Genomic DNA, 24,710 nt, shown 5'->3' with positions numbered 1-24,710 from the left:
CTGGGTACTGGATGGCAATCTTTGAGGCAATGTCCAAAGTGGTGTGGATGAGGGTGGAGCCATGCCCGAAAGTGGTGGTCTTCAGGGTATCAGACCAGCCAGATCTATTCATGGTGGGGGGGTGGAGGGCAGACTCCCTTGCCTTTGCTTCCCTGATCGCCCACCGTAGAATCCTGTTCGGCTGGCGGTCAGTAGCACCACCTAAAGCTGCAGACTGGCTGTCCGACCTCTCGGAGGATGGGGAGGGAGCAGCGCCTTACCGTATCTGGGTGTATTAAGCTGTCTGTGCTCATGGAGTCAAAAAGGCAGGCCGTCGCGAGCCCGTTGATCCGGGCAGTCATTGTAGACTTTGCAAGGTGGTGCCGACGGGACTGGTCCAGTGTGACGGAGACGAGTGTCTGAAGACGGTCGGCGGTAGCGGCAGCCAGCGTACGGTCAGGCGAGCTGGGTTCCCGGGAGGCAGCAGAGGGGTCCCATGTTGGCGGCCCCCATAAGTCGCACGTGGCGGGCGAGGTGCAAGATGGCGTCCAAGATGGCGGCCCCCGTGGATCGCACATGGCGGGCGAGGTGCAAGATGGCGTCCAAGATGGCGGCCCCTGTGGGTCGCACGTGTCGGCTGAGATTAAAGACGGCGGCTCCCACAGGTCGAACATGGCGGGTGGCACGGCAGCTGGGGGTGGCCGCGGCAGGCAGCAGGCAGCGCTGCTGGGCCTAGATGACTTAGTGGAAGGTCGGGCCTGGCAGGCTTTTGCGAAGTGTCCTTTCCTCCCACAGCCGTTACAAGTCGCGTTCCGTGCCGGGCAGCGTTGTCGGGGGTGATTATTCTGGCCGCAGAAGTAGCACTTCGGGTCTCCGGCGCTGGCGGGCCGGTGCGTGGCCAGGCTTGTGTTGCGCCCGGGTCGGTTGATGGCTGCGCCCACGAGGCCCACGCGGGTGCCGCACGGTTGGAGGTGTAGGCCCCCATATTCTGGGAGGCCATCTCCGGTGAGTTGGAGAGCTGGACTGTCTCTGGGAGGCCAAGAGTCCCCCCTTCTAATAAACGCTGATGGATGTAGTTGGAGTGTATGCCCGCGGCATAGGTGTCCCTGATCAGCAGCTCCGCGTGCTGAGTAGCCGATATCGCCCGGCAGTCACAGTTTCAACAGAGGATGCACAAGGCACACAGGAATTCCGCGAGTGACTCCCCAGGGCGTTGGCGTCTTGTGGCGAGGAGGTACCTGGTTAACGGATTTCACGTATTTATCAGCATTTTATCAGCATTATCGCCTCCGCGTACGAGGGGGCGGCCCTTATGAGGTTAAAGACTGTTGGGCTCACCCGTGCATGGACGACCTGCTTCCGGAGGTCCGTGAAGTCTTCATTGAAAGATATGAGGTAGTGAAGCAGCTTAGCCAGTGTTCAAAAGTCTCTGTAGCGGCAGCTACTTGTGGGTCCAGTTCCAAGCGATTAGGCTTGAGTGAGGAGTTCATCTTGAGTGAATAGTCCAACTTTAGAAGTTTAGTGTATTAAATTGATGCACCATCAATAATAGACGACGAGTGATAAACGTAACTGAGGCTTTAATACGCTGAACAGCAAGCCTCATGCCTCTGGGCCCGAACTGGATTCGGAGGTGGAGACTTGCCACTTTTATACAGAAGCCCCGAGGAGAGGAGCCCCAGGCCAGCCTGGACAAGCCCAAGCATGTACAATACAGCACAGTGAATATATCACACTAAACACAATAACGTGGTTTACCACAAGAACAAACCCAGCTTTTCCATGCAAACTAGTGTTGCTAATTCAAAATCACTAGTTTAAGGGCGCCTATCATTTTGTAATCTGCATTAATATGTTCTTAAGCATTTTCTGCCAAAATTGATGGAAACCATTTTAAGAAAAACGAAACCAGTATTATTGGAAATCAGCCAGATTGATTACGTAGACAGTCTTAATTGTGAGACAATTAAAGTAATTGATTAATATACATGTTTGAAAGGCTGGAAATGTAATTTGGAATGCAAATGTTTATGGATTTTGTAATTATAAGCATATTATAAACACATGATTATTAATACAAACTTTTAAAATGCTATGAGAATAATATTATTGTGTGCTTCTCAGCCCATGGAATAAAGAGACAACATGAATGTTAACCTAGACTAGGAGAAAGACTAAATAGTCCCTTGCCTAAGGGCCGCAACTACAAATGAAAGGTATGTTGACCAATTACTGCTCGACACTCAAGCCTACCTCAAGCTAAGAAAAATAGTTTGAATAAAAGCATTGTCTTAAAACTGAGAAAATATGTGTAATTAGCTAAACACCAGTGTGCTAATTCTTATTCCATCATTGACAAGTTATAGACCAATTGGCTATTTTACAACAGTTGGCTAAGATGGGCTTTCAGTATTTTAAGGTATAAAAAAAGGATCCCGGGAAGACATTTTGGGTAAGGACGGGCAGAGGGGGAGAGAGAGATACAGTGAAGAAGAGATGGGAAGAGAGTGATGTGCTGAGTGCTATTTTCCATGTTGTCACTTCACGACCTGGTCTGAGAAGGGTAGCAAAGCATTTGTTCAATTGTTAAAGTTAAGCTTTCTTCACTTCCTGTTAATTACTGCTAATTGATACTTTGCTGTTTATCTTTCTGACTTGTTACCTTTTTAATGGCGAATAAACTTTCTGAATTCATCATTTAAAGTGTTCTTTCTTGCCATATGGTTAAGTCTCTAGAATCTTATGTGATTTACGATTGGAGGGGTTATTGCAAACAACCGAACCCCATAAATCTTAGTTCAGATAAAGATAAATTTTGAAAACTACTTACACGAGTAACTAAAATCTGGAAACATTCTGGTAAATCTCTTTGGCACCCTCCACAGGACCCTCATACCCTTCCTAAAGTGTGGTATTGTGGTCACCGGAATTGGATGCAATATTCAAGTATGAACCTCGCCCGAGCTTTATATAAAAGTTCAACAAAACATCCTGAGCTGGAAATCTGGTGCGGCGCGCACCCGGGATTCTCCCTCTCGCCAGCCGGCCAATGGGGTTTCCCATTGTGGGCAGCCCCACGCCATTGCGGCTATGTGACGTTATAGATGATTTGAAAGTTTGGCATCGTCAAAAGGTTTAGAAATTTTATTCCATATTCCAAGAACCAAGCCACTTACGTAGAAGTGGAGGGTTCTCAAAGACTGACTACTTCAATCACGGGCAAAGCAGCCAGCCCATACTTCTACTCCGCCCACACTCCGGGCAGAACTCCCATGTTCCTGTCACATGACCCTTCAGTAGCCACATCATCACATGGCCCCTCGGTCTATATCTTTCCCGTTTAAGATCCAGTGGTACGGAGATGTAACAGTGTGTACGAAGAGTAACTGTGTCCGAACCATTGTATAACATAAGGATTGAACAGAATAACAGTACATATTTACATATGGTGAAATATGAATTAAGCTGTTGCAGCTGGTGCATAGCCCATCATCCTTGCCCCCTCCCCCACCCATTTTCTTTGTGTAAAGATGGGGGTGCGATCTAACCGAATTGCAATAGAGTGCCACATTTAGCTGGGTGATCTTTGCTGCAATTCGGGGTCTCAGTGAGAAACTCCCCAACGAGGCTGCACTTAGTCCTGTTTCTGGCACTGAGGAACTCTGTTCACTAGAACTCCTCAGTATAGGAGGCTATCAGGACACCATTTAAAAAGTGTCCCAATCTCGTGATCCCCTCCATGCAACCTCCAGACCCCTCAAAGCCCCAAGTCACCTATCAGCGTGTCCTCAAGGTGCCCCCCCCCCCCCACACCCCACCTCACGTTTCCCCAGCGCAGGAAAAATGCCATTCTCACATCTCCGCAGTGCCAGGCTGGCACCCAAGTGCCGCACATGAGCGAGGGGCACAGCCAGTAGATCACGCCCGAGATTCGAAGGTCATTTGTAGACTAGTTGATGACATAGTCCTGGAACCTTTATGGTTTGATAACACATCCTGAGCATGTGATTGTGCTGGTTGGCTGCGCTGTAATTTTTCTCAAGCTGGTACCCTTGGTGTGGAATCTGTCAGTATACTCAGTGGATGCAGCGCTCGCTGTGTAGGCCTCTGGATGAGCCTCCGTGTCCACTTGTATATGGACCTGTGTTGTAGGCTAGGTGACTGGGATGATATGTCATCTGTTGGTGCAGGTTCCAATACCTGCAGTCCGTGTCAGCGTACATAGTGCGCACCGTCTGAGGCTACCAGATAACTGTTTGGCTGCGGGGCATGGCTGTGTATCACTGCCAACTTGTCATGGGCACCTGCGGTCTGGATCCTGACCATTTGACCAGGTATGAGAGGGCTGCATCTGTGGGCATTTTAATCATAGTGCGTTTTGCCTCTTGATCAGCATTCCATGAAGGTACGGCTCATATTGCTTTCATGTTTGAGTTGCAGCATGGCCTTAGCAGTAGGAATTGTGGCCCCGGTGTGCCTGGAAGAGTCGTTGTGTTGACGAGGGCTGACCCTGTTGTGGTAGATTTCACAGGCTGAGGAGAGCCGCATCACAATCTGTGTGACCCCAGGCACTTTCCTCCAGAAGATGCTGAGCTGAATGTACTGCCCGTTCTGCCAGACTATTGGATTGTGGGTAGAGGGAGCTGCACGTGATATACTCAAAGTCCCTTGTGTGTTTGAAGTTTATAAATTCAGTGGAGATGAATTGGTGAGCGTTGTCTGCTTACCAGTCCATTTGAACATGTCAGCTACTGTAAAACCAGGGGACATCCGGGACTTCATGTAACTACAGTGGTTCTTTTATTTGATGTGGCTTGAGTGCACTACATGGTGCATATCTGGAGACTTCCTGCCCCATGTTGGCGTACACAGAGGGCGGTATAGTGATTTCTTGCCCTGTATTTGTTGCTTCCACCTTAAGCTGTCCCTGGTGAAGTTGTTGGGTGTAGTATCTCTGAAGATGTAGGGATGATGAATATCTGGCCAGGTAGCATCAGTCCATACTGTACGGAGCTAATGGGGAAGCTACGTTGAGGACTCTGGCCAGCCCCTGATGGTGATGTTGACCAGCTATCTGCAAGTGCTGTCTACCTGTAAGGCACCTTTGAGTTCCTGGATTATACGAAAGGACAACACCTCTATTGTCATGATGTTTATGTCTTCCTAACAATCTGCCAGGCCTGTAGTGGGCAAAAAGGCTCTGGAGAAGGCATCAGCCAAGTACAGCTCCTTACCGTGTTTGTTACCAACACTCAGATTGTAGTGTTACAGCTTTCACATTATGCATTGCAGTCGTGCAGACTCAGCGTGGAGAGGCTTTTTAACGATAATTATCAGTGGCTGATCATCAGTCTCAATAGTTGCAGGACCACCATAATAATAATAATAATCTTTATTGTCACAAGTAAGCTTACATTAACACTGCAATGAAGTTACTGTGAAAATCCCCTAGTCGCCACATTCTGTCGGCTGTTTGGGTACACAGAGGGAGAATTCAGAATGTACAAATTACCCAACAGCACGTCTTTCGGGACTTGTGGGAGGAAATCGGAGCACCCGGAGGAAACCCACACAGACACTGGGAGAACACGCAGATGCCCCACAGACAGTGGCCCAAACCGGGAATCGAACCCGGGACCCTCGTGCTGTGAGCAATAGTTCTAACCACCGTGCTACCGTGCCACCCACCATATGATGTCTTGAAATTTCTGACAGGTGAAGACGAGAGCAAGGAGTTCCTTTTTGATTTGTGCGGAACAAACCTCAGTGTCAATGAGGGCCCTTGACGCAAAGGCTATTGGTCTGATATTCTGGATGCAGACTGTGCCAGGTCTGTGCTGGGATGCATCTGCTGAGATAAATACAGGTGCTCGAATATCAAAGTATTGTAGCACTGGTGGGGCTGAGAGTGCCTGTCTGACACGGTCTGGTGCTCCAGCCAGCTCAATACCAGAAACAAAATCAATCCTATTTGTCTTACTGATGATTTATAAGAGTGATGCGACCATCAATTCACTCAAAGCCACGTGTTGAATCAGCTTAGAACATTGCCTGCCTGCGACTGTGAACCTCCTACATGTCAACTGCTCTTTATACTTCCTTTCAAGGGGAGGAGCCATAGGCGGAGCCCGTACATGCCCCAACATATCCCCCTGTGGGTGAAGCCACACAATGGCCCATAGGTGGAGCCCACAAGGTCAACAACATAACATAGCTGTAACACAATGGCAGGACATGATACTAATACACTGGTGAATTACTAGTACTATACATTCACCACATTCACCCCCTGTTACAAAAATGAAGTCCGGCGGGGGTGACGGGCTCGTAAGTTCAGCGATGGCCGAAGCTCTGGTGTGGCTGCTGGTCCGGGTGTCGAGCTCATCTGTGCTGGCATCGGAAGTGGGGCGGGCACAGGCGTGGACTCCGGGAGCGTCTCTTCTGGAGCATCATTCCTGTGGACCGGTGTGGCGGGCGGGAGGGAGCGTGGGAGCCATATAGGGGCGGGGGGCGCTGGACATGGTAAGTTGGGCGGGATATAGTGGGGGGGCTGAGGCGGTGGTGGTGGAGCCTGTGGGCGCCAGGTCCCGGAGGGAGACGGTATCTTGTCGGCCGTCGGGGTGTTCGATATAAGCATTCTGGGGGTTGGAGTGCAGGAGCTGGACCCTCTCTACCAGAGGGTCGGTCTTATGGCTCCTGACGTGTTTTCTGAGGAGGACTGGTCCCAGTGTCTTCAGCCAGGACGGAAGCGAGGCCCCTGAGGTAGCTCCCCTAGGGAAAACAAACAAGCGGTCATGTGGAGTCTCGTTCGTGGGCGTGCAAAGGAGGGACCTGACAGAGTGGAGCGCAGCGGGGAGGACCTCCTGCCAGTGAGAAACTGGGAGATTCCTGGACCGCAGGGTCAGTAGGACCGTCTTCTAGACCATCGCATTCTCCCTCTCCCCCTGCCCGTTTCCCCTGGGATTATAACTGGTAGTCCTGCTCAAGGCAATGCCCTTACTGAGCAGGTACTTACGCAGTTTGTTGCTCATGAACGATGAGCCCTGGTCGCTGTGGACATAACTGGGGAAACCAAACAGGGTGAAGACACTATGCAGGGCTCTAATGACAGTGGACGTGGTCATATCGGGGCAGGGGATTGCAAATGGGAAGCGGGAGAACTCATCTATGATGTTGAGGAAATATGTATTGCAGTTATTGGAGGGGAGGGGCCTTTGAAATCGATACTGAGGCGTTCAAAGGGCCAGGATGCCTTTACCAAGTGGGCCTTATCTGGTCGATAGAAGTGCGGTTTACACTCCGCACAGATTTGGCAGTCCTTGGTCATGGCCCTGACCTCCTCAGTGGAGTAGGGCAGGTTGCGGGCCTTGATATAATGGACGGGCCAGGTGACCCCCGGGTGGCAGAGGTCATCATGGATAGCCCGTAGTCGGTCATCTTGCGCGCTGGCACATGTGCCACAGGACAGGGCATCTGGGTGCTCCTTGAGCTTCCTAGGACGATATACTATATCGTAGTTATAGGTGGAGAGTTCGATCCTCCACATCAAGATCTTAGCGTTCTTGATTTTGCCCCGCTGCGTATTGTCGAATATGAAGGCTACCGATCGTTGGTCGGTGACGAGGCTAAACCTCCTGCCAGCAAGGTAATGCCTCCAGTGCCGCACGGCTTCCACGATGGCTTGGGCTTCTTTTTCGACCGAGGAGTGTCGAATTTCAGAGGTGGTGAGAGTGCGTGAAAAGAACGCTACTGGTCTGCCTCCTTGGTTGAGGGTAGTGGCGAGAGCGACCTCTGATGCATCGCTCTCCACCTGGAAGGGGACGGGCTCATCCACCGCGCGCATCGCAGCTTTGGCGATGTCCGCTTTGATGCAGCTGAAGGCCTGACGGGCCTCAGTTGCCATTGGAAAGATGGTGGCCTTGATTAGTGGGCGGTATTTGTCCGCATAATTGGGGACCCACTGGGCGTAGTATGAAAAGAACCCAAGGCACCTCTTCAGGGCCTTGGGACAGTGAGGGAAAGGGAGTTGCAGGAGGGGGAGCATATGGTCAGGGTCGGGCCCTAGGACCCCGTTCTCCACGACGTAGCCAAGGATGGCTAGTCTGGTTGTGCGGAAAACGCATTTCTCCTTGTTGTAGGTGAGATTGAGGGTTTGGGCGGTTTGGAGAAATCAGTGGAGATTGGCGTCGTGGTCCTGCTGATCATGGCCGCAGATGGTGACATTGTCCAAGTACAGAAATGTGGCCCGCAGTCCGTACTGGTCCAACTTTCAGTCCATTTCTCTTTGGAACACTGAAACCCCATTCGTGACGCCAAAGGGGACCCGGAGGAAATGGAAAAGGCGGCCGTCTGCCTCAAAAGCCGTGAAGTGGCGGTCCTCCGGGCGGATTGGGAGCTGGTGGTATGCAGACTTCAGATCCACCGTGGAGAACACCCGGTAATGTGCGATCTGGTTTACCATGTCTGCAATCCGGGGAAGGGGGTACGCATCGAGCTGCGTATACTGGTTAATGGTCTGGCTGTAATCAACCACCATCCGGAACTTTTCCCCGGTCTTGACGACCACCACTTGAGCTCTCCAGGGGCTATTGCTGGCCTCGATGACACCCTCCCGCAAGAGACGCTGGACCTCGGACCTAATGAACGTCCTGTCCTGCAGACTATACCGCCTGCTTCGAGTGGCTACTGGCTTGCAGTCGGCGGTGAGGTTTGCAAAGAGAGGGGGAGGGTCGACTTTTAGGGTTGCGAGGCTGCGTATGGTGAGTGGGGGCAGGGGTTCCCCGAACTTCAGGGTTAGGCTCCTGAGGTTGCATTGGAAATCTAGTCCCAATAGGAGAGGAGCACAGCGGTCTGGGAGCACATATAATTTAAAGTTAGCGTACTCAGGGCCCTGTATTGCGAGGGTTGTAGTAGTGCACCCTGGGATTTGCACCGAGTGCGACCTAGAGGCGAGGGAAATGGTTTGTTGCGCCGGGAAAATTGGGAGCGAGCAGCGTCTTACCATGTCCGGGTGAATGAAGCTCTCTGTGCCCCCGGAGTCGAAGAGGCAAGGCATCTCGTGCCCGTTAACCCTGACGGCCATCATGGAGCTCCGGAAGTGCTTGGGTCGCGACTGGTCCAGGGTGACCGCGCCGAGCTGTGGGTAGCCTGCGGCATGATCGGAGGTGCTGGGACGGCCCCGCGATGACTGTCCATATTGATCATACGCGTCGAGCAGCATATCAGATGGCGGCCAAGATGGCGGCCCCCGTTGGTCCAGCGTGGCGGGCGGTGATGAGGATGGAATCCAAAATGGCGGCCCCCATGGATCGCACGTGGCCGGCCACGTGGGGGAGGATGGTAAAGATGGCAGCCCCCATTGGTCTAGCGTGGCGGGCGGTGATGAGGATGGAATCCAAGATGGCGGCCCCCATGGATCGCACGTGGCCAGCCGCGTCGGGGAGGATGGCCAAGATGGCGGCCCCCGTGCGTCACACGAGCTGTGAGGGCTGGAAGATGGCCGCCCCACTGATAGCACGAGGCTGATGACGCGTCTGCAAGGAGCAAAGTCAGCAGACACTCTGCCACACTGCGGGGTCTACGGACCTGTGAGTCTGAGGATTGGGCCTGTGAGTTAGAGTTCTTAGACCTGGCCAGGCAGACTTTGACTAAATGTCCTTTTCTCCCGCAGCTGCTGCAGTTCGTGTTGCGGGCCAGGCAGGGATGTCGGGGTGTTGAGACTGGCCCCAAAAATAGCAGGGTAGTCCCCCGTGACGGGCGGACGGCCGCGCGGCACAGGCCAGGGGGAGTCTTTGTTCGGGGGCCGACGAGGGGGTCGCGTAGTCAACCGGGAAGGGAGTAAGGCTCTGAAACGCAACCTCCAGAGAGGTGGCTAACTTTACCGTGTCGTCCAGGTCCTGGGCCCCCTTTTCGAGCAGGCGCTGTCTCACATAATTCGACCGGACTCCCGCCACGTAGACGTCTCGGACGGGGAGTTCCACGTGCTGAGTGGCCGTAACGGCCTGGTAATTACAGTTGCATGTGAGGGCTTTGAGGTTGCGTAGGTAGTCATCTAGCGACTCCCCGGGGCGCTGGCGGCGAGTGGTGAAGATGTGTTGCGCCTAGACCTCGTTCACGGGTCATACGAAGAGGCGTTCGAGCATCACGAGGGCGTCTGCGTAGGAGGAGGCCTCGTCGAACTGAATAGAAATGCGACGGCTCGCGCGTGCGTGGAGGAGGCTCAGCTTCTGTTCATCGGGTAGAGTAGAGGTAAACCGAGTAGAGGTTCACACGAGTAGAGGTAAACCGAGGTTTTAATCAGCTTAGAACAGTGCCTGCCTGCGACTGGTACAATACTGTGATCCGCCTACAGGTCAACTGCTCTTTGTACTTCCTTTCAAGGGGAGGAGCCATGGGCGGAGCCCGTACATGCCCCAACATATCCCCCTGTGGGTGAAGCCACACAATGGCCCATAGGTGAAGCCCACAAGGTCAACAACATAACATAGCTGTAACACAATGGCAGGACATGATACTAATACACCGGTTAATTCACCACAAAGAGTTAAATTCTACATTTATTGTGAGAAATCAAAATCACTATTTCCTTTCCCTTGCAAATCCAGGGCAGTGGATAAAGTTTCTGTCTAAAACGTACAAAGCTTACAAACGAAACTTACCTGAGAGCCAGTCAAGATGATGGGTTTTCCTAGGTTCTCACAGATGAATGAAAGGGCTGAAGCTGTATAAGCCATCGTATCTGTGCCATGAAGGATCACAAAACCACAGTACTTTTTGTAGTTTTTCTGGGGAAGGAATAACATTACGCTTAGAAAGCAGTAGGTCTATCAGAATGGTTTCATGTCTACTCAAGGACTCTAACAGCAGCAGTTGGTTATTAGGACGGAACCAATGTCAAATTTTACTCTGCAATGAATGAGACCATTGTTAACTTTCGTCTTGTACATCAAGTACTTCAAGCTAACGTGCTGTTAAAAGGAAGCTGAAAAAATAGCACAAAAAAAATATAATAATTGATTTGACCATTTGAGGCCAAGGATAGTATTTATATCTCAAATGATGTAGCACTTTTTGGCACTCAAATCTACTGTAGCGACATCTGACATAAGTGCTGAAGTGTATTCAGCTTGAAGCACCAATGCTACCACTACCAAAATTTGCAGCTCAATATACACAGCACTTATGGGGACTTGGGCAGCATACCCACCTGCCATAGGATGCTGCAACATGCAAGAGAGTGCGGAGAGTTGGGGTTGATTCCAGGATTCCCTCAGAAAGAAAGCAGGGTATTTAAAGATATTTAAAGAGCTCTTCAATTGGACTCAAGCCACAATCACAGCCTGGAGCTCCACATCGGGGCCTAGATGATCCAATTGTGGGCCAGGTGCCTGTCAACTGGGAAACATGAGAATACTTGGCATTGGAAGTTTGTGCTTTCCTAAGCTCATTCCTTCTTACACTAATGACCTGCCTAAGGGGAAGATGGAGATTGCACCACTAATCGGGCCCCATGGAATCTTCGATCTAACTCAGGAATATCTGGGTCCTGGCCTCATTTGCACTCTTACCAAAGGAGTACAATAGAAGGATTGTGGATATTCATACATATTGATGCCTGTTTTTCTGCCTCTAAATGTCATCTCAAATATGTCAAAGTTGTAAAAGAAACCTAGGCCAGGATGTTTCACCCCCATGTTCGGAGAATCGAGCAAGAGTCCCAAAACGGCTTTTATGCTAGCGAATTTCCCCGCTCGATTGTCCCCACCTCCCGCCAATGACATAATATCAATTTGCATCTCATTATCAGGCCTTTACCTCTGATAGTCCCCCACATTTAATTGTCCATTCACTTCATGCGTACCCTCACTCTGATGCCCTTAAAAAGGACACCTCAATCTTTCAGCGGCCTAGGTTGCAGGTGGAGCTTACCACTTCCTTTTTTTCCCCCCAAAGTGTTTGACAATGTGACGAGAAAACATGGCAAAGCAGCCACTGGGCTGCCATCGCTATCTGCGACCACTTTGAAAATATATCGGAAAATTCTGGCCCGAATTATAAGTTATTTAGTAAAAGCATTATGCAGCTAGCATAATACTGAACTATAAAAAAAGAATTTTTTGGGGTGTGAGTGCTGCCCTCTAGGCCAGCATTCATTCCCCATCCCTAAGTGCCCTTGAGAAGGGTGATGGTGAGCTGCCTTCTCGAGCCACTGCAGTCCACCTGGTGTAGGTACACTGACAGCGCTGTTAAGGAGGGAGACCCAGGATTTTGACCCTGCAACAATGAAAGAATAGCAATATAGTTGCAGTTAGGATGATGGGTGGCTTGAAGGGGGACTTGGCGGTGATGGCGTTCACAGGAATCTATGTGGTAGAGGTTGCAGGTTTGGAAGGTGCTGTCGAAGGAGACTTGGCAAGTTGCTGCAGTGCATCTTGTAGATGATGCAGACTGCTGCCACTATGCGCCGGTAGTGGAGAAAGTGAATTTTTAAGGTGGTGGATTGGGTGCCAATCAAGCAGGCTGCTTTATCCAGGATGTTGTCACACCTTTTGAGTGTTGCTGGAGTAGCACTCATCCAGGCAAGTGAAGAGAATCAGCAGGTGAGTGACTTGCCGCATTATTCCCAGCATCTGACACCTGACCTTAAAGATGGTACACAATGCTCAGGTGTACAAAGATGAAACTGCAGTATTTGAGTTTCAAAATCGGCGATGATTTTATGGTCCAGCAGCTTTGTTGCAATCAACACAGATAAAAATCTAAGGCCCAAAATTATTAGCTTCCTGCTGACTTTAAAGCCTATTAAGCCTTCAGGGATGGATTACCCTTTCGGTGCAATATATCATTGGGGCCATTAGAAGGACTAGTACAGAACTCATGCCTCCTTCATCAGTCATGGGATCCACTGGATCAGAGTGGGATACTGGAACAGAATTCCCAGAGGCGTTTGAGAAATGATCCACCACCAACCCTCAACCTGTGTCCAAATGCGGCAAAGCAGAGTGACTGAAACAGCTCCCTGGCCCAGAATTTCAAAGAAGAATGCAGTAGGAACAAAAATTAATGGGTTCAGATTTTGCTCACAGTTCTGATGTGACAGTAAGAACTCTGCATAAGATACAGTCCCCCACACAAGATATTTCAGGTCTTCAAAATCATCTTCCAAATCATGGAATTTACAGTGCGGAAGGTGACCATCTAGCCCATCGAGTCTGCACCGGCCCTTGGAAAGAGCACCCGACCCAACTATCCCCGTACTCCCAGTAACTCCACCCAACCTTTATTTGAATACTGAGGGCAATTCTAGCATGGCCAATCCACCTAACCTGCACATCTTTGAACTGTGGGAGGAAACCGGAGCACCCGGAAGAAATCCACGCAGACACGGGCAGAACGTGCAGACTCTGCGCAGACAGTGACCCAAGCCGGGAATCGAACCTGGGACCCTGGAGCTGTGAAGCAACTGTGCTAAGTCAAAACCCTGGATCTCCCTCCTTAACAGCACTGTCAGTGTACCTACCATGCTGTCCCTAATGGTACTTGACCCAAGTCTCAGCTTACCTTGATATCATTTGCAATTTTTTTCCAATCATCTGCGGTCATGTTAGACGAGTCCAGCAAAGGTGAATACTCAATTATCTTGTACGCAATCCTTTTCTTGAATTCAGATATTTTCCTAAATAAAACAAAAAGCAAGATTTTCATTTCCAACATGTTTAGAACCTACTCAACTTCAACAAATGGGCCAGAAACTAAACTTTTAAATAAGCAAAATTATAGAAACAAGATTTTGATTTCCAACATGGAAACGGTTTAAAACTTACTAAACATCAACAAAAAAGGCCAGTAAATAAACTGTTGTGTTTTGCACGTGCAGCAAGGCATCAAATAAAATCAAAGTGCTGTCACCAGCAGGAAAACCTGCTCATGTGGGATACAGCAGCACTTTGAAACGTTTTAGGAGGAGTGGGTTTTGTGCTTGCCTTGAGAGGGGTGGAGTCTAAGTTCACTGATAGTTCAGAGATCAGAGATCTGGGCATCCTTTTAAAAAGGGTGCCCCGATTGCAGAATAATATTGCAGCCCCACACCATTCCCCACAATCGCTGGCAAGGACCCCCCCAAAATAAAATCACTGGCAAGGCACTCCCCTCCCCACCCCTCAAGTGAATGACACCCATTTGTGGGCTCAGAAAATGCCCCCTCCCGCTTCAGGCCCCTCCCTGATTCAAGCCCCTCCTTTCAGCCCTCCCCCTGCAGTTCCCCTTTCAGGCCCCACTCCTTGACAGTGCCAGTCTGGAACTGTGGACTCAAGGGGGGCGGGGGGGGGGGGGGGGGGGGGGGGGGAGGGAAGAGAGGTTGAATACCCTCTCTACACTTACCTCCAGTGACCTTTATGGGAGACTGGAGGACGCAGGTTGGGGGTCTTTCCCACAGTGGGGATCATATGATAGGTCTTCTCTCCGTAGCTTTGAAAATCATTAAACTCTCTTTCAGCATGTCAACTTGTAGTTAAAAACCTTCCCTCCATCTCTTCCAGGATCTCAAGTTCAAAGATTTGTAAAATGAAGGTAAAAGTCTTCGCTTTGATGTGTTGGAAAACCTTTGAGGTGTTTTTTTCAGTCAATTTCATTCTCCTTTGCCTCTGGGCATGCTGGGAAGCCGAAAAACTTTGAACTACATTGTTTACATTCAATTTCATGGTCCATTACCTTTTGCAATCCTCTTGATTGACAGGTTCAAGTTACGTCAAAAGAGGGTTCAACTTTTGTTTGTTTTTATAGCTCTTCACAGTCCATTAACTCTGAAATGCTTCAACCGATCTGGCAAGGTGGGATGGTATCCCTCTGTCACTGGCGGGTCGGGTACATGCGGTTAAAATGAATGTATTGCTGCGATTTCTGTTTATTTTTCAATGCCTACCGATTTTCCTCCAAAAGTCTCCTTTTAGGGAGATTGAGGGAAGGATTACCTCGTTCATATGGGGAGGGAAGGTGGCCAGAGTGAGGAAGGTGCTGCTACACAGGGTAAGGCAGGCAGGGGGTTTGGGTCTACCTAACCTGATGTACTACTACTGGGCGGTGAATGTGGAGAAGGTGCGGAGCTGGGTCAGGGGGGTTGATTCCCAGTGGGTCAGAATGGAGGCGAGTTTGTGTAGGGGGTCGGGGCTGAAAGCACTAGCAACAGCGCCACTCCCGATAGCTCCGGGGAAATACTCAGGGAGTCCGGTAATAATAGCTTCATTGAAAATCTGGAGGCAGTTTCGCCAACACTTCGGGTTGGGGGCAGGGTCAAGGGAGATGCCGATTCGGGAGAACCACAGATTTGAGCCAGGGAGGTGGGATGGAAGTTTTCAGAAATGGGAAGAGAAGGGGATTAAGACCCTAAAAAATTTGATTCTTTGGGGTCGATTTGCAGGATTGAGGGAGCTGGAAGCGAAGTATGGGCTGGAGCAGGGAGAAGTGTTTAGATACATGCAGGTTCGGGACTTTGCCAGGAAGAAGATACAGAGTTTCCCGGAGGAACCGGCCTCCATGTTGTTGGAGGAGGTGCTGATGACAAGGGGACTGGAGAAGGGGACAGTGTCAGTGGTATACGGAGCTCTGTTGGAAAAGGATACGGCACCACTGGAGGGGATCAAAGCAAAGTGGGAGGAAGAATTGGGAGAGGTTATAGAGGAGGGGGTCTGGTGTGAGGTGCTCCGGAGAGTGAATGCCTCCACCTCGTGTGCGAGGTTGGGGCTGATACAGCTGAAGGTATACAGAGCACACCTCACGAGGACGAGGATGAGCCAATTCTTTGAAGGGGTAGAATATGCGTCTGAACGTTGTGCGGGGGGGGGGGGGGGGGGGGGGGCTAATCATATTCATATGTTTTCGTCCTGTCCAAAGCTAGGGGAGTACCGGAAGGAGGTGTTTAGGGTCATTTCCAGGGTGGTGCGCGTGAAACTAGACCCGGGTCCCCAGGAGGCCATATTCGGGGTGTTGGACCAGCCAGGGTTGGAAACGGGTGCGGAGGCAGATATTGTAGCCTTCGCATCGTTGATCGCCCGAAGGCGGATCCTGTTGGGATGGAGAGCAGCCTCTCCACCCTGTGCCCTAGCGTGGCGGGAGGACCTGTTGGAATACTTGACCCTTGAGAAGGTTAAGTTCGAACTGAGGGGAAGCTCAGAGGGGGTTCTACAAGCCATGGGCACTATTTATTATGCACTTTCAAGAATTGGAAAACATTAGTTGGGGGGATGGGTGGGTGGGTTGCGGGGGAGGGTAGCTATGTGTGTTAAAGATGGCTATGGGTAATCCCTGATTCCTTTTTTTGTCATTTGTTTATGTAAACATGCGGGCTGATATTTGGGGGTTGGTGGGAGGATGGGATCATTGTTATTGTTATGGGGTTTGATATATTTGTTGTTGATTATTGTTTGTTGTTGGGGGTGTAAATTCGGGAGAAAAATTATGAAAAGGGAGAATTAAAATATTTTTTTAAAAACTCTGAAATGCTTCCCCTTTTGAGCAGGTTTTGGATCTAATTGCAGTTCTGAGGAGCTTCCTGGAAAGACCAGAGTGGGGGAAACGCTCAAACAGAACACCTGCTCTTTCTTAACTATCAATAAATTGTGAGAAACCAACGACTCCAAAAGAATTCCCTGCTCGTCTTTTAATTCTGAAGTGCGCCATTATCCATCATAAAATCTGATGTTTCATCACAGGTTGTTACTTCTGACAGTGCAGCACCTCCTCAATACTGAAGTGTCAGCCTGGGTTATACATTTAAGTCCTGGTGCAGGTCTTGAACACACCGCCTTGTCATTGGGAAGCAAGAATGCCCTGAACCAAACCAAGCTGTATATAATATCTACCGGTATATCACTTTGCCTGATAGAAGCTGAGTTCAACATTATCCTGTCTGGAATATAGATTGGTTAACCATGTATTTCTGAAGTTTAGTATTTCTGGAGTTTGAAAGAATAATTACTTACGGAAGAACCAAAGTATCGGGCCTCTTGTCAAACCCGTGATGTTTGGCATATTCTACATCATGTAGGCCTGGCATTTTTTTAAGGGCTTTTATAAGGGCGCCTGGTTTTGGTACATATACTAAAAACAAAGGAAACAAATCAAATAAATATTTGTAACCAAATGCATTGGTCAAACCTGCTTCCTTTAGAAGCATTTACCATTGGCAATCGTGTAATAGTTGCTAGACATACCAAGCTATATACACACACAAACACACACACACAATGTGTTTAGTTTTGGAGAAATTATGAGGATTTCCGATTAAATATGTACAAAACTTTTAAATAAAGTGCTAATAATGAATAAATCGTGTAATTTTCAAGCAGTTTTAATTCAAATGGTACAAAATTCCAAACATTGGAATTGATTGGGTGGCAGAAACGGCCCTAGGGTTGCTGGCGCCATGGGCAAGCTGAACTTCGGCGCCCTTACAAGTATAATTTTTAAATATAATTTGGCCCCTGACATCGCAGCAGGAGCTGCCCAGGTACAATATTACCCCTCCAGCAGTAATTTTCAACAGTGAATACTTGTGAGAATTTACTTGCAAAACATGACACCAGATATTGGTTCATAAGAGAAAAATTAAAGAGAACAAATAGCCAAGAACCTTGACCTACCACTTTTTAGATTCAGGACCTCAGACGCCAATTGTCTGTTTCTTCATTGCCACTTAGTGAGAAGTGCAAAGGGTTTGGCAGCATACAACCCACATCTTTTTTAATCAAGGTTAACTCGGCAAGGAGTGCCCAGAAACTCCCTCCAATGCTATTTACGGCGGCAAAATCTGCCTTCCTTGTGTGTGTGTGTTTTTTTAAACAACACTTCGAGAGCACCAGAAGTATGATGAAATTTCGGGAAGCTTGCTAGACCCAGTTAATCTAAAATACCTGACTCTTTAGCATTCCAAGGGGGCTAAATAGCAGCTCAGAAACTGCAGCGCTCCGAGGAGGAAAAATTCCGAGCCAGTCTCAGAGTGTGAGGCATTATTCTCCTAAAGTTTGCTTTCAGCCCACTTGTGGCTGTTCAGCTTATTGTAGCCCAAACTAAGATTGTGAGGGTTTAACTCACAATTTGTTTAGTCTCTCTCTTCTTTCCTTCTTCTGGTTCCTTTTCTCTTCAAACAAGTTATGTTTTTGTCTCATGATGGCGCCCCCTAGCACATAGCGCCCCGGGCGACTGCCCGAGTTGCCGGTACCTTGAGCCGGCCCTGTTGGGCGGCACGCTAGAACAGTGGTTAGCACAGTTGCTTTACAGCTCCAGGGTCCCAGGTTCGATTCCTGGCTTGGGTCATTATCTGTGTGGAGTCTGCATGTTCTCCCCGTGTCTGCGTGTGTTTCCTCCAGGTGCTCCGGTTTCCTCCCACAGTCCAAAGATGTGCAGGTTAGGTGGATTGGCCAAGCTAAATTGCCCTACGTGTCAAAAAATGGTTAGGTGGGGTCACTGGTTTACAGGATTCGGGTGAAGGTATGGGGTGAAGTAGGGTGCTCTTTCCAAGGGCCAGTGCAGACTCGATGGGTCGAATGGCCTCCTTCTGCACTGTAAATTCCATGATTAAAATACCTTTGTTTTGTTTCCCCCCTCACATGTGTGGGTGACGGGAGGTGGATTTTGTCAACAGCATGTCCTTCCCATCAGCCTAACCACTTCAACTCTTTTCCCTGTTTCCCAAGTAACTACAATTACAATACTAAGTACAGTTGGTGTGCATGGGAAACACGTGTGATTCAGTGGCAGGGAATGCTTTTTCTTTTTTTTTAAATTTAGAATACCCGATTCATTTTTTTTTCAATTAAGGGGCAATTTAGCGTGGCCAATCCACCTATCCTGCACATAGAATTCATAGAATTTACAGTGCAGGAGGCCATTCGGCCCATCGAGTCTGCACCGGCTCTTGGAAAGAGCACCCTACCCAAGGTTAACACCTCCACCCTATCCCCATAACCCAGTAACCCCACCCAACACTAAGGGCAATTTTGGACACTAAGGGCAATTTATCATGTCCAATCCACCTAACCTGCACATCTTTGGACTGTGGGAGGAAACCGGAGCACCCGGAGGAAACCCACGCACACACGGGGAGGATGTGCAGACTCTGCACAGACAGTGACCCAAGCCGGAATCGAACCTGGGACCCTGGAGCTGTGAAGCGATTGTGCTATCCACAATGCTACCGTGCTGCCCTATGGGCATCTTTGGGTTGTGAGGGCGAAACCCACGCAGACACGGGGAGAATGTGCAAACGCCGCACGGACAGTGACCCAGAGCCGGGATCGAACCTGGGACCTCAGCGCCGTGAGGCATCAGGGCTAACCCACTGCGCCCCCGAGCTGCCCAGAATGCTTTTTCATTTGTGAAACCCATTGATAGTCGACAGTGCTGAAGCTATGTGGCAGGAACAGAGCCTCCTGGCTGCCTCACGGCCAGAATGTTCCTGCCCAGCTCCATTGCCATTAATATTAGTCTTGGGCGCACATAGGTGTCACAAGTGTTTTCCAAAATGAAATTTCACTTCTAAATATTTTACATCACATTTCTTTCATAGAATCATAGAATTTAGAGTGCAGAAGTCTGCACTGCCCTTGGAAAGAGCAACTCACTTAAGCCCACGCCTCCACCCTATCCCCGTAACCCAGTAACCCCACCTAACCATTTTGGTCACTAAGGGCAATTTATCATGACCAATTACCTAACCTGCACAGCTTTGGACTGTGGGAGGAAACCGGAGCACCCGGAGGAAACCCACGCAGACATGGGGAGAACCTACACATGATATATTGGAGGTATTCCGCTTTAATGAACCATTTACATAGAATTTAGAATTTACATAGAATTTACAGTGCAGAAGGAGGCCATTCGGCCCATCGAGTCTGCATCGGCTCCTGGAAAGAGCATTCTACCCAAGGTTAACACCTCCACCCTATCCCCATAACCCAGTAACCCCACCCAACACTAAGGGCAATTTAGCCTGGCCAATCCACCTAACCTGCACATCTTTGAAACCGGAGCACCCGGAGGAAACCCATGCACACACGGGGGGGATGGGAAGACTCCGCACAGACAGTGACCCAAGCCGGAATCGAACCTGGGATCCTGGAGCTGTGAAGCGATTGTGCTATCCACAATGCTACCGTGCTGCCCCTTGGTGGAAGGACATTTTGCATTCGTTAAGTGAATGGCCTTTTTTCACTCGTGCTCTCTGTCTTGGACACCAAGTACTTACATCATCTCTTGTAAAATGCAGGAATAGAAGTAACAGACGACGATTCCCAGGAAGCAGAGGTGTAGCCGTAGCTTCTTGCTGGGTATATTCTCCATTGAGGATTTGGCCACCTCGCCCGACACCTCCAACTCCACGGCAACAACCTCAAACGGTTCCATCAACCTCTGCGCCCGTCAGGCCCCCATTACTGCACACACCCCCACAACCGCCCCCCCCCCCTTCCCCCAAATTGGAGCATTAAAACATTCACCTTTGCAAAATCAAAGATTCAGGTCACCAGTGAGCTACATCAATATTCCTTTCCCCATACCAGTCTAGGTTTTACAACAAAGCAGCTCAACACCAGCTCCACCCTCCTGCTTGTTGAAACCATTATGTCCAATACAAACCACCAGCTGCATCATATTCATCAATACGTGGGGAACTTGTGCACAGAGTTTGTGCCGTCTCCTCATGGCATGACCAGTGTATATTGCCCGTCGGAATTGCTTTTCAGAACTTTCCAATTACACATAATATAATAATCGCTTATTGCCACAAGTAGGCTTCAATGAAGTTACTGTGAAAAGCCCCTAGTCGTCACATTCCGGCACCTGTTCGGGGAGGCTGATATGGGAATTGAACCCGCGCTGCTGGCATTGTTCTGCATTACAAGCCACCTGTTTAGCCCACTGTGCTAAACCAGCCCCTGGAACAGAGCTGGTTAAAAGCACCGAAAGGGAAACATGCTGTGAAAATGTTATTTTATTCCAATGTGTTGCAAGTGAAGCACGTTAAAAAAAAATGCAAATGAAACCAGGAGCGTCCCCGACTGTCCTTTGAATTTGACATTCGATCCCAAAATCCAGCGCAGTTGGAAATAGAAAAAAGTATTTTTTAAAGCAAAACAATGTTTATTCTATTAACTCAATAGAAGACCTCTCACAGCCCTGGTCCCCATGGTTTTTTAAAAAGTCATTTCGTTTTGATTCCTATATTAGATGGTCTTTTGCAAAGATTCATTTTTCGCTCCCAATGTTTGCACCTATGGTCCAGGAGCCCACTCCACAAGACGTGTGTTTTTAAGCCACTTCACTCCCTCTCCAATTGGTCCTGAAACCCTCCTGACTTTTTTTAAACGGCTACTCCTGGTGTTTGTTCCACTTGAAAAAATAACTTTGTTGCTCTTTAAGGCTCTGCTCCGTCAGTTAATCGTTTCTAGTGTTACAAATATTTGGGCTCTCATCCCTGTTTCCTTTGCTGTTCTATTCACCATATTCCACGCTGAACATCACGGAATTCTTCGCCATCCCGACACTTCCTTCTAAAACTTTGCAACACTCATTTCTGTCTTTAGCATTTGCAGCCCCCACCCCGTGCAGTACCTCCATGCGAATTCAGCACCATGCCGATGGTCCCTCCAGTATATATCACCAGCACATTCTTCTCTTCCGACTGGAATACTTTCTCCAATTCCGCCATATCACTGGGACTCCTGTTCCGACGGCTTCTCCGCCGACAGAGCAAAAGGGGCAGAATGAGGAACCAAAAGAAGCAAAAGGAGGTAGAGGCAGGTCAGTGACATCACAGCCTGTCGTCAATATCCTCTCAGTAACATCTCTCTAACACGGACCTTGGCTCCTTTCGGGAACACCCCCATTCCCATGAACCATGGCTGCCTGCAGGCACCAACAACCTGCAACATGTTTTTCCAATGTCTTCCATGGCGGCGAACATTACCAACGTCTCCAAGAACATAACTGTGACTTCTTGTTTTCCTATGACATTTCTTGAGCTCTGGGTTCAGAACTGGACGGAAGATGCAACACGGGCTGGTTCTGCCATGCATGGCCTTTCCCATCAGCACTTGAAGCTGTTCCTGGAAAGCCCTCTCAAGGCCAGTCCCTGGCCAGGCCCGCTTCTCTCAGCAGCACACCCTCTTGAGATGTCTCCATTGATGACAAGACACAGGCAAGAATTGCCAAAGCAAGTGTGGCCTTCAGCAGATTTCAAGGTGTCAGTTTGGGAATGAAGAGGAGTGAGTCTGCCAACCAAACCGAAGTGCAATTGTTTTTTTAAATGTATTTTATTCCAATTCGGGAAACAAACTTCCCAACAAACTATACATTTTGACATTTTTTCACCCCCCCCCCCCCCCCCCCCCCCCGCCCGCAATGGACAACTCCTCAAACATGGTCACGAACATCCCTCACCTTGCCTCAAAAACCTCCGCTGAACCCCTTGTATTTGATCTTTTCCAGTCGAAGAAAGTCCCTCAGCCAGGCCGCTACTCCCGGTGGTGATGTCGACCGCCACTCCAATAAGATTCACCGCTGGGCAATCAGAAAGGCACATCAGCCTTCCTCCTCTCAATCAGCTCTGGCTTCTCTGATATCCCAAATAGCGCCACCAGAGGGTCCGGCCTAACCTCCTTCCCGACTATCCTTGCTAGCGCTGCGATTACTCTTGCCCAGAATCTCTCCACCTTTTCACAGCCGCAGAATATATGTGCATGATTCGCTGGTCCCTGCCCACACTTCTCAAACTCGTCTGCCATCCTGAAAGAAACCACTCATACTTGCCCATGTCATGTGTACCCTTTGTACAACCTTGAACTGTATCAGGCTCATCCTTGCGCACATGGAGATCCCATTTACCGTTCGTAGTGCCTCACTCCATACTTCCCAGTTTATCTCCCCTTCCAGCTCCCCCTCCCACTTCTCCTTAATCTTCACCACACGTTCACCTCCCTGTTCTTCCAGCCACCTGTATATGTCTCCGATCCTGCCCTCCCCTTCCACAGTTGTTCCAGCAGTGTGCACCTCGGCAACCTGGGGAACTCTTTCAAAACCGTTTGGGCAAAGTCCCTTACCTGCAGGTACCTAAACTCACTTCCTCTCGGGAGCTCTACCCTCTCCTTCAATTAATCTATACTGGCAAACCCCTTTGGCCATCACGCTGAGGAGCTCAGGGCTGTGGAAGGGATCTATTACTGTATATATCAGAGCTGAGTGAGTCGATGGGGGGTATTTTGGAGCTTCTCCGAATGTTTGGGTCCTTTTCAGGGTATAAATTAAACATGGAAAAAGTGAATATATTGTGATGTCCCGGCTGGGGGTAAGGGCAGGTGTAGGGGGGCTGACCCACTTTAGGTATCTGGGGGTGCAGATGGTGTGGGACTGGAGAGGGCTCCGTAGGTACAATCTTACTAGTTTGGTGGGGAGAGCGAAGGCCGATCTGGCAAGGTAGGATAGTCTTCCTCCGTCACTGGCAGGTCAGGTGCAGGTGATTAAAATGAATGTGCTGCCGCGATTTTTGTTTTTATTTCAGTGCCTGCCACTCTTTTTGCCAAAAGCTTTTTAAAGGAGGTGGATAAGTTGGTCACCTTGTTTATTTGGGGGGAAAGGTAGAGAGGATGCAGAGAGGATGGCAGGCAGGGGGGGTTGGGCCTCCCAAATTTATTATATTATTACTGGGCAGCGGATGCTGAAAAGGTGAGGAGTTGGGTTAGAGGGGCCGAGGGTGGGGGGGGGGGGGGGGGGGGGGGAGAGAGAGAGAGAGAGAGAGAGAGAGAGCCCCAGTGGGTTAGAATGGAGGAGAGTCTGCGCAGAGGGTCGGGCTGAGGGCATTGGCAACAGTGCCACTCCTGATAGCCTCGGGGAAATATAATATTCTGGGAGTCCGGTGGTGGTGGCAATGTGGTTAAGTTGAGGATGGGGTCAAGAGAGATGCGGATTGGGGAGAACCTCTGTTTTGAGCCAGAGAAGTGGATGGGAGTTTTCAGAGATGGGAATCAGGGTATTAAAAGACCTGTTCCTGAGCGGTTGTTTTGCGGGGCTTGAGGAGTTAGGGAAGAAACATGGAATGGGGCCGGGGAAGTATTTAGGTACCTACAGCTCCGGGACTTTGCCAGGAAGGAGGTTCAGAGCTTCCCGACAGGGCTGGCCCCCTCGTTGTTGAAACAGGTGTTGACAGCAGGGGGACTGGAGAACGGGGTGGTGTTGGTGATCTATGGGAGGATTTGGGGGGAGGGTAAGGTATCCTTGGAGGGGATTAAAGCCAAGTGGGAGGAAGAGTTGGGGGAGGTTATGGAAGATGGTCTATGGTGAGGTGCTCTGGAGGGTAAATGCCTCAACCTCGTGCACGAGCTTGGGGCTGATACAGCTGACGGTCATGTATAGGCCGCACCTCACAAGGGCGAGGATGAGCCGACTCTTTGAGGGAGTGGAGGGTGTTTGTGAACAATGTGGGAGGAGCCCCGCAATGTTCACATGTTTTCTCGGGGAAAATTGAAATGTCAGCAGATGCAGCATTCCAAAAGGCGGGGGGGGGGGGGGGGGGGGGGGGGGGGGGGGGCAGTTGTTGCATGGTTGAGGTGTGTGTAGATTGGGTAGGGGAATGTTTATTTTACCAGCACTTTCAATAATTGGATGCCATCGGACATTAAGGGGGGGGGGGGGGGGGGGGGGCCTATTGGTGGGGTTGAGCACATTGTTATCGGATGACCGTTAAT

The 24,710-nt window shown here is 49.6% G+C and overlaps 1 protein-coding gene across 3 annotated transcripts in view; it reads right to left on the bottom strand.

The window, feature by feature from the left end:
- The window catches only part of LOC119953515 (60 kDa lysophospholipase-like), a 161,869-nt gene extending 139,662 nt beyond the window's left edge, over nt 1–22,207 (bottom strand). The window contains exons 1-4 of one of the 3 annotated variants that reach the window (XM_038777890.1): nt 21,583–22,207; nt 16,956–17,073; nt 13,540–13,654; nt 10,638–10,763 (exon numbers count right to left, since the gene is read on the bottom strand). In XM_038777890.1, coding sequence (XP_038633818.1) covers nt 10,638–10,763; nt 13,540–13,654; nt 16,956–17,073; nt 21,583–21,679 — 456 coding nt within the window. In that variant the 5' untranslated portion in view covers nt 21,680–22,207. Of the gene's footprint in view, nt 1–10,637; nt 10,764–13,539; nt 13,655–16,955; nt 17,074–17,615; nt 17,825–21,582 lie in introns of those variants that run through there. The other 2 variants (XM_038777883.1, XM_038777897.1) reach the window with 2 other exon arrangements.
- Between the last annotated feature and the right edge of the window lie 2,503 nt (nt 22,208–24,710).

The sequence above is a fragment of the Scyliorhinus canicula genome, chromosome 2, assembly GCF_902713615.1.
Source record: "Scyliorhinus canicula chromosome 2, sScyCan1.1, whole genome shotgun sequence".
NCBI classification, from domain to species: domain Eukaryota; kingdom Metazoa; phylum Chordata; class Chondrichthyes; order Carcharhiniformes; family Scyliorhinidae; genus Scyliorhinus; species Scyliorhinus canicula.
The sequence above is the reverse complement of the archived record's forward strand: the minus strand, read 5'-3'. Positions and strand labels throughout refer to the sequence as shown.